We start from the raw sequence: 14,301 nt of genomic DNA on the forward strand, positions 1-14,301 counted from the left end.
TCTAATCAGTATACTTTTTATTTCCTTTTCTTCTCTGATTGCATTAGGTTGGGCTTTCAGTATGGTTTGGGAAAAAAATGGGATATACCTTTTTTTTTTTCCCCCTGAGCAGTCATCTATTAAGATGTTCTTTGAAAATTCTCATCTCAAACCTTAAATTAAACTATATTGTTCTCTAAAGAAAAGGTTCTTAGGTCCTTTATCCAGACAATGCAGATCCTGTATATAGCGCCCTTAGTTGTCCTCCTATGCCTGGAGACCATGGTGGTAACTGGTTTCTCTGCGGGCTGATGCAAGTTAAGTCAGTGTGTGTATGTTTACCTTTAATCTGGGATAATAAAAAACTTGTTTTGGCAGGTTGTGGCTCAAGGGTTTCTTTCCTTTGTGAGCAACAGTCACAGGAGTGAGTAGCTGAAATAAAGTTGTATTGCTGGCAGAGTTGTGATGGGCAGCTGGAGCCTGCATTTTCTTGGCCCTGGTTTTATCTTGTTTTACAGGTGCAAAATTAAGAAAGAAAGCTATATTGCAATTCACGTTAGTGTAGACCTGAGCCTAGGCTTCGGAACCAGACTGCTTGGATTTAAATCCCCACCTCACGTCTTCCCTGTGTGATACCTCTGTACTTCATTACCCTTTTCTGTAAAATGGGGGAACTTTGTAGGATAGTGGATTAAGTTTAGTAATACACGTGTAAAGAAGTCTGAACAGTACCTGTCACAGAAATGTTCAAATGTTAGTTATGTTAATCGTTGTTATGAATAACATGAACATTTGGTCTTCTTTCAGAATTGAGCACTTTGCCAGAATCTACAGTCAAAAAATTGGCATCAAAAAGGAAGTTCTTATGAAAACCTTGTGGGGAGATTACTATATAAATATGAAGGCTAAAAAGATTATGAAGGGTGATCAGGTAATGTGATATATGTCCCTTTTGATTATTCTTACCCTATGAAAACCTATGCTGTAATATCTTTAATAGATGTGATTGAGCTTTAATGTACGCAGGTGAGTTCATGAGGGATTTTTTACTGTATATAATTGGGAAAGGCTTACAAGTCATATATAGGTATTGTTCATATACAGTCCTTAGCTCTTTTAAGGATAGTGAGCAAAGAGCTGCTTTTTCTTTTCTTTTTTTTTCCAGAAGACCAAAAATCTTAGATTTGGGGCACCTGAAAACACACATTTTGTGCCATGCACTTGTTTGTCTCTCACCATAAAGAGATGTCTCTTCTAGACGTCGCTGTATGGTTCACACTGTACTTCTAGTCTCAGCTGAGGCCTTATCTCACCACACGCTGGTCACCGTGCAGTGTAGATGGGGAGAGGTGGGTGCTCCCTGAAACCCCTTCTATAGATAGAAATGGTGTAGGAATGCTGTCATATGCCCTCTAAGGATACTTTTCTTGGAGCTTTATTTTTTTAATGTAAAAACCAGGATTTCATAAATTTATTGTCATTGAAAATCATATACATTGCTTTTTAGAAAGTACTCCCAAGTATAAAGCCACAGCAAACAAAAAATCAGAAGCCAGCACTGCTAGTAGATGGCTGTAATTTCTTTCATTCCTTTTACATAGATATATACATCCCTCAGTTGAGATTATGCTGTTTATACAATGGAGCTGCCTATTTGCTTTTGTCATATCATGAACATCTTCCCTTGCCATTAAAAGCTTTTTTTATAAACAATATATTTAAAAGGGAATGACTATAGCTAAGTGGAAAGAGCATGCCTGGGGAGGTGACTCTGTGCTTGAATCTTGGCTCCACCACGTATTGGCTCTGTGACTTTTATCCCAGTTATTTTATCTGTAAAATTGAGATAATAACACTTACAGGATAGTTATGATGATTATATGAAATGATTCAATAAGCACCCTGTTATTTTATTTTGTGAGAGCACTATCACTTAGGTAATCATTCTCTTAAGATTAGACATCTTTTTTTTTTTTTCAAATATTTTGATATGGTAAGTAGAGTTATGATAGACATCTTTGTGCATAAGTTTTGTGCCTTCATGATGACTTTTTTTAAACTGAGCATTCGAAGCCAATGACTCTTAATTTCTTAATACTGGTGCCAGTAGTTCTTCAGACAGGAGATATCAATTTATTAATATATCCCATCTCATGTATATGGAAGAGTATACAACTCAAGGTGCTCCTGCTATTAACTTTTTGCCTAGTTTGGTAAGAAAAATGATGGGTTTTTTGGGTTTTCAAAATTTTCCTATCCTTGTGAACTTTTAGAAATATGTTTAAGAATACTTTGTTTCCTATAACATAATTTTAGACTGAAGTCCATGAAAAGGGCCTGCAGTGCAGAGTGAAGTTTTAGCTCTTGGCTTGGGTGCCATGTGTATTTCTTTGGTGACAGCGATGGTAATATGACCCACAAATGGTCATATCACTTGTAAAGTCTCTGGTTCCCAGAGGAAAGAACAGTGGCTTATTATTGATTGTGGATTATTGACTGTTTAGTACATTCTTATAATTACTTTCATCTACTTTATTTTTGAATAAATATTTTCAAGTAGAAATGAAACATATTGATAATAAAAGCATGTCAAGAAGGAATATATAAATGCCTATTAAATGTTCAGGAATTTACGCCCATATATTCTTTTGTACAGGCCAAAGGAAAGAAACCTTTATTTGTACAGTTGATCCTGGAAAATATATGGAGTTTGTATGATGCTGTCTTGAAAAAGTAAGGCTCTTACAACATTGTTTACTTTTAGGCATCTTTAGGCGGTATAATTTGTCTTACTTTCCAGTTTGATGAGTTGTACTTCAGAAAGCTGAGATGGACTGAGAAAGTGAGCAGAGCTTCTACAGATGAGTTGATTGCAGGGCTTGGAAGTAATTTAAAGGAGTCTATGTAACCCCACTAAAGGGCAATGTTGGAGGGACAGGACAGCAATATCTTATAGAGTGCTGAGGTGAAGAGAGAAAAGGATGGAAAGAAACATTGGACCTTTGTTTATGCAAACCCAGGTTTAAAAAATGGTTATTAAAGAACAAAAGGTGCTTGATACTAGGATCATTAATGGGGAACTTGGGAAATAACTCATCTGGTACAAGTTTGCTATAGTAAATTTACTTTCTAAGTTATTCCTGAGATGGAATAATGACTTTTTAGCACTTATTTGTGAAACTGCTTTACCACTTGATATCACTTGCCTGAGGAGATTATGGAGAAGCGCTTCCTGGGAAGTGTTAAAGAAGAATTCACGTGACCATATAAGAGTAGAGGTGGAGGAGGCCTCTTCTGTGGCAGGATTCCCTTCAATCATTTTTAGCTTTTTTTGAAAAAGTAACACGTTAGGGTAAAAATATGCCAAATAATGTTGGGTTCGTTTTCCTCACTGCCTGTTTATATCTGCATATGACTTTTTCCCCCTCCAATCTTGTGTTTACTATAGGGACAAAGAAAAAATTGATAAAATAGTGACTTCTTTAGGATTAAAAATTGGAGCCCGGGAGGCACGACATTCAGACCCTAAAGTTCAGATCAATGCCATTTGCAGTCAGTGGCTACCCATCTCCCATGCTGTTCTTGGTATCCTTTATTTTAATGGTTTCTAGTGAAGTACTTTTGGTAAAGCAAGTAAAAGCAACGTGTTAGGGCAACCAGGAAATTTTCTGGAAATAACATTCAATCCAAAATAGGTCTTCTGTGCTTATTTAGTTTTCTGCCATGAAACTGTACTAAATATTTTAATGATTAATACACTAATACTAATTTGTGTTAACATTCCTAATAGTGAACTCTTAGTTCTTTTTTGTGTTTGTTTAGTAATCTGTCAAAATAAAAATGTTTGCACTAAGATTTAAGTATAGGTAGATGATTTAGATGTTTGTGTTAGATAACTTTCATTTCAAGGTCACCAGTAGCCGACCTGCCAAGCTCTGTTCTCATTTGTTCCATGCGCATCAGTGTTAATGTATCTGTTGTGAGGATCATGTCTGAGCTTTAAGGAGTTTGTGAACCCCCTGAAACTGTATGCATGTTTTGAGATGTGATGCGTAAAGCAGTGCTGCCTTATAACACAGGCATTTTCTGTATGGACAGACTTTGTTACCTCAATATTCAGTGCATAGAGTGAACCTTTGCCTTGGTGGGAGGCACTGGCTCAAGGTTTTGAGTCCTTAACAACAGACTTCAGCTATGGTGTGTCAGAAACTTCCTAGTCCCCTTGATATCACAGCTGAGAGAGTGGAGAGACTGATGTGCACAGGATCGCAAACTTTTGACTCTCTTCCACCAGAAACTCAAGCACTGAAAGCAGGTGAGGAAAGATGGACCTGTTGGAATATACCATGTCGTTGACTGTTCTCCATCCAGGCAGCTCGGGACCAATTTGCGGAATGCCAATTTGCCAAATGTCCACTTCTACAAATGAGCAATTTCACAAATGATCATTTCACCAGTTTTGCTTCCCACCCGCCACCCGAAGGTTTTCTTACCACAGCCATTTTGTTCAGCCAGTAGGGTGAGAGACCAGCGACTTCCTGTACACATGCTCCTCATGAGAAAAGAAACTCCCATTCCATTCTGGGGCTTCGCAGGCTCCATGAAATTTGTCCCTATGTATTTTCTTGTCTCTATTTTCCTCCAGTTCTACTGCTTTTGTAACTCTGCACCCAAACCATTACACTGTTGTTCTTGGCATCACTGTTGGCTTTCGCTTTGTTAAATCTAATGGCCATTTTTCAGTCTTCACACGACGAGATCTGTCACTAGCATTTGACGCAGTCCATCACTCCTCCTCCTTGAAACACTTTCTTCCCTTGACTTCTAGGCTTCCGCTGTTTCCATTCCCTTGCTTCTGCTTTTCTTCCTGTCTACGTGGCTGCTTATCCTTAATAATCTCTTTTTGTGACTCCTCCCCATCTCCGTGGCTTTTTAATGTTGAGGTGCCCCAAGCAAGGTTCAAGTCATTGACCCTCATCTATTTTACCTGCAGTCACTCTTTTCATAATCTCATCCAATATCAAGACTTTAAATGACAACTACATACTCATAATTTCCACAATTGTATCTCCAGAGCATGTCTGTTTCCTGGACTCCAGAACTCCTCTCCACTCTGCTGTCTAAGAAGCATCTTAACGTATGCCAAACTGGGTATTTTATCCCCAAGCCTGCTCACCTAGTCATTCCCATCTCAGTTAGGGGCACCCCCATCTTTTCATTTACCCAGTCCAAAAACCTTGGAGTCATCTGTGGCCCTTATGTTTATCTCACACTCCTACATCCCGTCCATCAGCAAATCCTGTCTATTCTTCCTTTGAAATACAGGAGTCAACTACTTCTCCCAACGTTTTCACTTCTGCCTCCCTGGGCCAAGCAACAACCATCTCTCACCTGGTTATTTGAATCGTTTAACAAGTGTCCCGGCCAGGGAGGATGGCTCATGCCTGTAATCCCAGTACTTTAGGAGGCCAAGGCAGGTGGATCACAAGGTCAGGAGATCAAGACCATCCTGGCCAACGTGGTGAAACCCCGTCTCTACTAAAAATACAAAAATTAGCTGGGCGTAGTGGCATGCTCCTGTAGTCCCAGCTACTCAGGAGGCTGAGGCAGGAGAATCGCTTGAACCTGGGAGGCAGAGGTTTCAGTGAGCTGATATCACATCACTGCATTCCAGCCTGGCACAGAGTGAGACTCCATCTCCAAAAAAAAAAAAAAGAGAGAGAGAGAAAAGAAAACTAGTATCCCTGCTTCTGATCTTGATTCCCGTTAGTGTTTTCTCAATATTGCAGACAGAGCGGTGCTCTTAAGACACGTCAGGGCATGTCAAAGCTTCCGCTGGCAAAACTTTTGATACATGTTTGATTCTTACCCCCCGTGGTTTTCTTTTTTCTTGTTTAAATTTTACTGTTGATTTCTTTGTATACAAATTATTTTAACATGAGGCGATGGAGTTGTTTTAAAAACATTCATTAACCAATGGTTTTATACCTCCAATATAAGTTAAAGAAAATGTTCCTATGTTAATATGAAATTGTGTTAAAATTTATGTATTTAGGGAGAATGGGTATCTTCATAGTATTGAATCTTTATTTCTAAGCATTTGTTAATATAATGCAGTATTTTTATACATTTATTTTCTAACTTGTTATTGTGGAAGACTGGAAAAGCTATTGATGTATTTTGTTAACAAACTACCTTGTTGATTGTTTGGCTTTTGGTAACATTCCTTAATTCTATCTTTTCTGTACTTTATACAGTCAGAATGTATTCGTGCTTATAGTAGATGGTTAACCTGATTGCAGAGCTTTAGCTTTCATAGAGGATCCCTCACTTTGTCAAATTTGCTGCTTTTCTGTCCTTCTTTCTGCCAACTCTGTTTGCCCTCGCTCTGCCATTCTTTCCTAGCAATCTTACACTTTTCTAATTAAAATCTTTATCATAGTTGGAAAAAGTTATGAACTTCTTATGTATTTAGATGATGCCATGATCTAAATATTTTGTTTTCCAGAAAAATCTGTTTTTTTAAATAATGGGAAAAAATAGTGACATTTTTACTTCCTATTTGTTTAGCTTTTATGAAATGTGGAAGTGAGGACACTGCTCCAGTTATTATATTTGTTTCCAAAATGTTTGCAGTTGATGCTAAGGCTTTGCCTCAGAATAAGCCAAGGTAAGGGAAAGGGGAAAGTTGGGCTGGGCTAGGAATATGGCATATGTTTGGTGGGATATAGTTGGGGTGTGGGTGAGGGGGGCACAGATAATGCTTTTCCTCCTCAACCCAGAATTCACATCAAGCCAATCCCCAGGGTAGCACACAATTTGTACAGAAATGTGTCCTTTTGGGATACCTCTGTAAGAGAAAGCTATTGAAATCAGCTCTGGGATATTGAATTGAACTGATACAAGTTTGAAGGGTAGTGTTAATGGTAGTAGCAACAGGTAAGTTTTATTGAACATGTCAGGCGAGTTCTAATCTCAGCCTACCTTGTCTCATCTGATTCTGTCTACCTCAGTAGAGATTATGAATGTATGAGTATTTCTGCTTCTCTGTGTGTATTATGTGTGTACGGTGTGGTAGGTGTGGGAGAGGAATCTTTCTTACGTTACAGAGTCTTGGGGAGTCTGTCTCTTCTACGTTTTCTGTTTTTCATGTGTGTTCCCCTCCTCCTGTCTCTGCTGCTTTCCCCACTAGTTAGATTCTGTTATCTCTTGCGGATATTGTTGCAGCAGCCTCCCAGCTGGTTCTCCTGCCCCATCTTTAGTTCCACCAGTTCCACCAATTCACTTGGCATTCTTCCTTTAGAGTGATCTTTATAAGATTCAGCTATGAAGTTGTAAGTTTCTTGCTGAAAATCCCTTAATGATTTTCACTGCCTTGAGCAGTTTTGATTCAAGTGTGAAGTGTTGGCGATGATTTCAGTGGTACTTAGGGAAACAAGTTTTAATTTAATTAGCTGTCATGTTTATTTTCATGTGTATGGCCTATGTATGTCAAGTGATAAAGCTTTTACAGTAATGAGATTTTAAAGTTTTATTGAGTAAAAATATCCATTTATGTAAGTATTAAATAATATGCAGATATAGCAGAAGTCATGAAAATGATATGTGAGTGACTAAAGGTCAGATCATCAGCCTTCGAAAGAAACGACCTGTCTTAGTGGCATTTCAGACCCAGCATGACCTGACCCCAAACCATGTTTTGACTAGATTTTTATTTCTGTTTCTCTAACATACTAGTGTCTGAACAAATGTCATATCTTTGCTTGTGCTGTTCCTTCATCTAAGAAGGCTTCTTTTCTTCTGATAAAATTCTGTTTGTCCTTCAGGAGAAAGGTTGTGTATTGTTTTTAGTACTTCCTTAATGATTTGGGCATGGGAGTATTCAATAATTTTTGCCCTGAAGATAAAGAATAGATGAATGAGTAAATGAAGAGTGAATGAGTGAATGTCTGATTGAGGGAATGAACAGGTCAGTGAATGGGTGAATGAGTGAATAATGGAACGAATGAATGTCTAATTTTGTATTGAGGCCACTCCCAGATAGTATTTCAGTGCTACATGTAGTAACAATTTCTTGTAGTAACAGTTTTAGGAGATTGGATGTTTTTTGGCTGTTGGGAGTATCTGAGAGATTCCAGTAGAATCATTTCAGAGAATATCAGAGAATTGGAAACTTACCGTTAAGATTTCAAATATACGTATTTATGTCATTTAAAACTCCTGCCTCTACTCATCCTTCATCTTCTTACTGATGAATAGTAGTAGTATTATGCCTCCACTCTTAATTACATTTTTGTGAACATTTTTCTTAATAATTCATCATATACTTTTCTGATTTTAGTGTATTTCTGGAGATGCAGTTTATTCCATTCCATGAAGTTGTTTACTGATTTTTTGTCATTTTTTTTATTTAACCAGTATATCAGTTTCAACAGTTGTTATGTAACAATATAGCGTTTTCAGGTATTTCTGGAGATCATCATCATTACTTTGTTCTTTCCCATTTTCTAGCTGATTTTTTTTTTCATTTAGGTTTTATTGTTTTTAAAATTTGGGGAAACATACCATGGAAATTGGTTCGATAGCATTTTCATCTATAGGATGTTAGATATACAAGCCAGGAATAGCAGAGTATTATTTTCCTTTAGTATAGAGTACTGTGTATTAGTGATATGTGCCAGGGAGAAAAGCAAGGCAGGAAACGGGATTAGGCACCCACAAAGCCTAAAAAAATTTTCCCCTGACTTAATGAAGACGCTGACCTTTACTCACTGCTCAGCAGTGCCGCTTTGGTTGTAAATGAAGTGTGGGATGTTACAGGACTTTCTCCTTTGTTCTTGTGTTTTTGCCTCTTTTCTTTGCCCCTTCAAATTCACCTTCCAATCTGACATTCCACTCTTCAGTCAACATTCTCACCTCTGGTCTCTTTCATCTCGGTACTAGTGACTATTGTCCCTTCAGGAAGTAACCTCCATGGTTAGTTTAACTTGACATAAATAACTTAACTCTCACAGCTGTTTTCTTACTAGTAGGGCCCCATTTTCTTCTAATTAAATTTCTCCTTGTTCTCAACAAATACTGGATACACAATGGGTACTTTTTACATGTCCTTGCTGATTACTGTCTGCTTTGTTCCTCTCTAACGTCATTCCTAGTGCCCACAACAGTGCATGGCGCACAGTAGTTGTTAACTGGATGGATGGTTAGGTACATAAACAGACAGCAAGCATTTATACAGTTGATGCTTACTTAATGACTGTACATGCTGATTATTCCAGATCACTTCATGACTTAGGCAGAGGAGGATTTAATCTGCAAGGGGAACAAATACACTTATTTTCTCACTCAAACTAAAATGAAACCACATTTACTTCAGATGATGATTTTGTCATCTTTAATTTTTTCTGAAGGAAAGACACAACATGGTGATAATGAACATAGACTTTAGAGCCACACAGATCTGGAGTTGAATTATGGCTCCTCCATTTAATATCTGTGTTACTTCGGGTCAGGTTACTTAAGTTTTCAAAGTCCCCTTTTTCTTATATGTAAAATAGGAATATGATAGCTATTTTATTTAATTGTTGTGATCAGTTGTGTGCTATAATGTATGTGAAGTGATTAACACAGTCTCTGGATCATCGTGATAAACCCATTGGAAGAGACCATTTCTCTTTAGATGCTAGCAGATACCTTTGGTATTTTTTCCTTCCTACACTAACAATAAAAATGTGTTCTGCATTTATATTTTAATTCACTCTTTATAGATATTCTTATGAGTTTTTAGCAAAAGTCTAGAAACAAGGAAAGTTGTCTACGGATTGGTTGAAGGAACAGCTAGAGTGCTCAGCCTAGGGAAAAGAAGGGATGGGGGAAGGCATGAATGCAGGTGATTCAAAGGAAAGGGGAGGGAAGCAGGTTTGTTAAGATGTTGCTCCAGAGGACGAACTACAACCATGGCTAGAAATGGTGAGGAAGCAGAGTTCATTCTCTATTTGAAAGTTCTGACATTTAGAGCTTCCTGTAATGAGGAGCTTGTGTCTTGCAGTGGTAGCGTGGCCTCCTAGTGCCATCAGTTTTGATTTCCTAACGAGACACCTGACCAAGCCAGGCTCAAGGATTGTCTCTCATGTGTTTGTATTCTATTGCACAGGCCAGTGACCTGCAGCAGAGTGGGTCTGAGCAGAATAGCCTACTCTTGGAATTGAACTCATTGATTTTGAGGGACAGGTGCTAAGGAAGGCAGAACTAGTGTGTAGTGGACACTAGGACTAGAGAAGTCTTGTCTAGCAGGCAGATATCTGAAGAGTATAGCAGTGGACGGTCAGTGATTTAAGCAGTCACCTTCCAGGTTAGCTTACATGAAATAGAAAGGTAGAAGGAATTGGCCACTTTGCTTCAGGAGCCCTAGGGTATGTGGCCATTTGGAAGGCAAGGAGGTAGTACCTATGCAGAATGACTGCTTGCATGGCTTCCAGTGCTTAGGGAGAGAGGAGGGGAATATGGCATGGCAAGGTGGAGATGAAGGTTATCAGTTAGGTGTGAGGTCTGAGATTGGGGAAGAAAGCAGAAAGCATAATGTCACGGGAGAGAGACACAAAGTGTTGGGACAGGGAAGAGTTGTTCAGCTTCCAGAGTTGGAGCATAAAGTTGGGACCAGAGGATTAGCCTGAGTGCTTTGATGCTCAGTCCCGGAGTATAGGGCTGAAGATGCTGTTATTCTACCAGCCTTAGGGCATGGATTGGTCTTGTTCGTGTGTTGGGGCTGAGCATGCAGGTAGGTTCATAAGGACTCCTACATGGGAAGGGATCCAAGTCCTAGGAAACAGTCTGCCTGCCTAGTTTCTACCTTTCAAACCCAGACTCCCAAACAGAATGCACATTTGTATTTGACTTAGTGCTCCCCTTTTGCCAAGACCTTTTTAGTATTAAAACTCTAAATACCTTCTCTGTGTCCTGACAGACATGAGGGTGATTCTTTAGGAGAAACAGTTTAATTACCTCGACTACCTCCTCTCATTCTCACCCCCAGAGAAAACCACACGTACACACCCACAGACTCCCTACCTGTGATGGTACTTCTTGGGTCTAACACAGTGGCTGATCATTTCAGTTCGACCTTCTAGTCGTGATGAATTGCCAGTACTCATCCTGACCTTGAACCCTTCGTCTTGAACCCCAGTTATTGAGGCCTTATGCTTGTTCCAAGCCCTGATATCTGTCACTCTTTGCCTTCATTCTTCCTGTTCTTTGCCTATTCCAGAAGGAATATAGGTATCTGAGAAAGGTTCCATACTATTGTATGTTGCTCCATTTGGGGACTTGGGCTCTGGCACGTCAGTTCATAAGCTCAGAATAGTTGGGACACAGCGTTATTAGAGGCTGATAGGCCCTCTCCTATTGCTACAGATAGGGAGAGGACTTGTAGAAAACTGCCTGGAATGGAGCTGGGACCCGTCTTCGTCTTATCCAGCCGTATCGATACTTGCTATTTCCCTACTTGAATAAACTGAGAGATGCTTGCTGTTGCCAGATGATAACATATTTGCGATATCCTGTAGGCCTCTCACTCAAGAAGAAATCGCTCAGAGACGTGAGCGTGCAAGACAAAGGCATGCAGAGAAGCTTGCAGCAGCGCAGGGACAGGCACCCTTGGAGCCCACCCAAGATGGGAGTGCCCTTGAAACGTGTCCAAAAGGAGATGAGCCAAGAGGTACGGCTTTCCCAAGCAGGCTCTGTTGCGAAGTGTTTGCCTTTTTGCTTAACTTGGAACACTCATCCTTTAGTTCTTGAGCTTTTTAAGCTTTAATCATAGTTTTCATCAATATTCTTTTCATTCTTGGTCTTTTGTTTTTTGTTTTTCCTGAAACTGGACCAAACATCATATTCACTCTTCCTTTTGTGTTTCCAGGCAGTTCTTGAATTAAAGAGGGCATTCTTGGCACTAATTATCTTTTTGTTTCTGGCAGGTGACGAGCAACAGGTGGAAAATATGACCCCTAAACCTGTGCCCCAGGAAGAAAACAACCAAGAGTCTTTTATTGCATTTGCTCGAGTGTTCAGTGGTGTGGCTCGAAGAGGAAAGAAAATTTTTGTCTTGGGGCCCAAATACAGTCCTCTTGAGTTTTTACGAAGGGTAAGAATTGGAAGTAAAACGTTTGTATATTGTTTCTCAAGGGTCTGATATCTTTTCACATTTGGTTGGGACTGGTGATGATCTTATTGGTAGACTTACTTTGCTCTGGCAAGGCACACTTGAGTGACTCTTTGTACTTCCTTTGGTGTTGCTTTGATAACATTTGTCATGTATGTCTCAATTAGTAGCATTTAGGAAACCAATTCAGTATGTGAACCACAGTTTCAGGCCTTATTTAATTATAAGGCTTTTCTTTTCAAGGCAGGAATCACCTGTGGTTAGAGAAAAGCACTGCTAAGAGAAGATGTCATGCTGGAACCAGGGCATGGCTGATCTTTGAGAAATGGGAAGTTCCAAAAACCAGCTGGCTCAAGCCAAAGGTGTGGGCAGTGAGCAGGTGATGGGCAGAAGTTGCATGGCACACAGACCCTGAGACTGGTCAGGAGAGTCTGTAAGCAGGTGAGCAGGCAGCATCTAAAAATGCCTGAGCCAAGGGGCAAAACAGATCACAGGATAGAGATGTCTCAGAACGTTTTTGGAAGTAAGCAAGATATATACATCGTAATTATATCATAATTAAATCATAGAGGCCATGGGATGAAGACGGTGCCAGAGGTCCAGGTAGCCAGTCTGGATCAGCACAAAGCAGTAAGCTAGGAAACTCAGCTGACATTGTGGAGCATCATCACGAGCAGAAAAGCACATGCTCCTTTCTGTGTAGCAAGCAGCCTATCTGTAAATAAACCAGGGAAGCTGTGGTACTTGGCTACACGTGAGAGAAGAGAAGATAGCAGTTGAAGAAAGTCTCTGCCATCAGTTTTTCTTTGCCTTCATTGCTTTTTCCCTCCGTTTTAGCAGTTTAATCCTTGGAGAGTGCGGTGCTGTGTGGCAGTTAAGCAGTCTTTATTAATCTATGGCATGTTCTAATATAGCAAGAAGGGGCACAACACTTGGTGTGCCTAGGGTTATATTTTATGGGAGTCTGAATTTGATATATGTATAAAAACTCACCTATGATTATCTTGGCTTGGACTTAATTGATAGTTTGCTCTTTCTCAGTAAGGATAAAGTGTCAAATTTTTTCTTTTTTTGTGAAAGTAGATGAGTAAGAAATTGTTATTTAGTGAAACATTGGTTTATTTGGCATTACAAATTCCATGAACAACCCAATTTACCTCTGCATAGTGTGTCTTTCCTGCAGGTTGAAATCAGTTGCTTATGTGTCTCATGTCTTAAGCAGGAATGATACAATAAATTGACAGTGCAAATGGCTTCTTATTTCAGTAATCAGAGCGCCATAAAACCTAATTCCAACTGCTTAAAAGAAAAAGGTGAAATATTTCACACCTACTCCCAAAGTCACCCCTACCCAGAATTTGTATTTATCCTTTGTGTTAGTTTTCTGTTACCGCATATTACAGATTATAACACGTTTAGCAGCTTCAAACATTACACATTTTATTATCTCACAGTTTCTGTGGGTTAGGAAAGCAGACATGGCTTTGCTGCATCTTCTCCTTAGAGTCTCACAAAGCTGCAGTCAGAATGTTGGCCAGGCTGCATTCGCCTCTGGAGGATTGACTGATGAAGAACCTGCTTCCAAGCTCACTAAAGGTTGTTGACAGAATTCCTATATTTGCACCTGTAGAACTGAGAGTCTCACATTTTTTCTGGCCATTGGCTGCCCTCAGCTCCTAGAGGCCGCCTACAGTTTCTTGTCATATGGACCTTCCCAACTTGGAGACTTACTTCATGAAACCATACAGGAAACTAGAAGACATCTAGTAAGACAGAGTCCTGTATGATGATGTAGAATCACAGTGTGACATCCCATCACCTTTGTCATATTCTGTTTGTTAGAAGAAGTAAGTCACAGGTCCCACTCACACTCACGGGGAGGAGGTTTCTAAACAAAGGTGTGAATACCAGGAAGCAGGCATTATGGGAGGGCACCTTTAGTCCGTCTGCCACATCCTTCTTTTGCTTTTCTTGATAGTTTACAACCTGTGTATGCATTTCTAAAGAATATTGTCACATTTGCATGCTTTTGAAATTTTGTATAAATGGAATTTTACTGTAGTTACTCTACAACTTGCCTTTTTTTAACTTAACAATTTGTTTATTGTTCACTGTGGTGTGGGATTCCTTTATTTAAATGTACATTTTATTTACACACTTTTTTGGTC

General features: G+C 39.4%; 1 protein-coding gene across 4 annotated transcripts in view; it reads left to right on the forward strand.

The window, feature by feature from the left end:
- Positions 1 to 14,301, forward strand: part of EFL1 (elongation factor like GTPase 1) — a 125,121-nt gene that overhangs the window by 26,328 nt on the left and 84,492 nt on the right. For 3 of the 4 annotated variants that reach the window (XR_004264683.1, XM_032264824.1, XM_032264826.1), the window contains 7 exons: positions 787 to 910; positions 2,636 to 2,712; positions 3,428 to 3,564; positions 4,172 to 4,294; positions 6,550 to 6,649; positions 11,541 to 11,692; positions 11,949 to 12,115. Coding sequence is in view for 3 of the 4 variants with exons in the window: in XM_032264824.1 (XP_032120715.1) it covers positions 787 to 910; positions 2,636 to 2,712; positions 3,428 to 3,564; positions 4,172 to 4,294; positions 6,550 to 6,649; positions 11,541 to 11,692; positions 11,949 to 12,115 (880 nt within the window). In the remaining variant the exon portion in view is untranslated. The remainder of the gene's footprint in view (positions 1 to 786; positions 911 to 2,635; positions 2,713 to 3,427; positions 3,565 to 4,171; positions 4,295 to 6,549; positions 6,650 to 11,540; positions 11,693 to 11,948; positions 12,116 to 14,301) is intronic. The other variant, XM_032264825.1, reaches the window with a different exon arrangement.

This window comes from Sapajus apella, unplaced genomic scaffold, assembly GCF_009761245.1.
Source record: "Sapajus apella isolate SASKATOON/1434 unplaced genomic scaffold, GSC_monkey_1.0 scaffold147, whole genome shotgun sequence".
NCBI classification, from domain to species: Eukaryota; Metazoa; Chordata; class Mammalia; order Primates; family Cebidae; genus Sapajus; species Sapajus apella.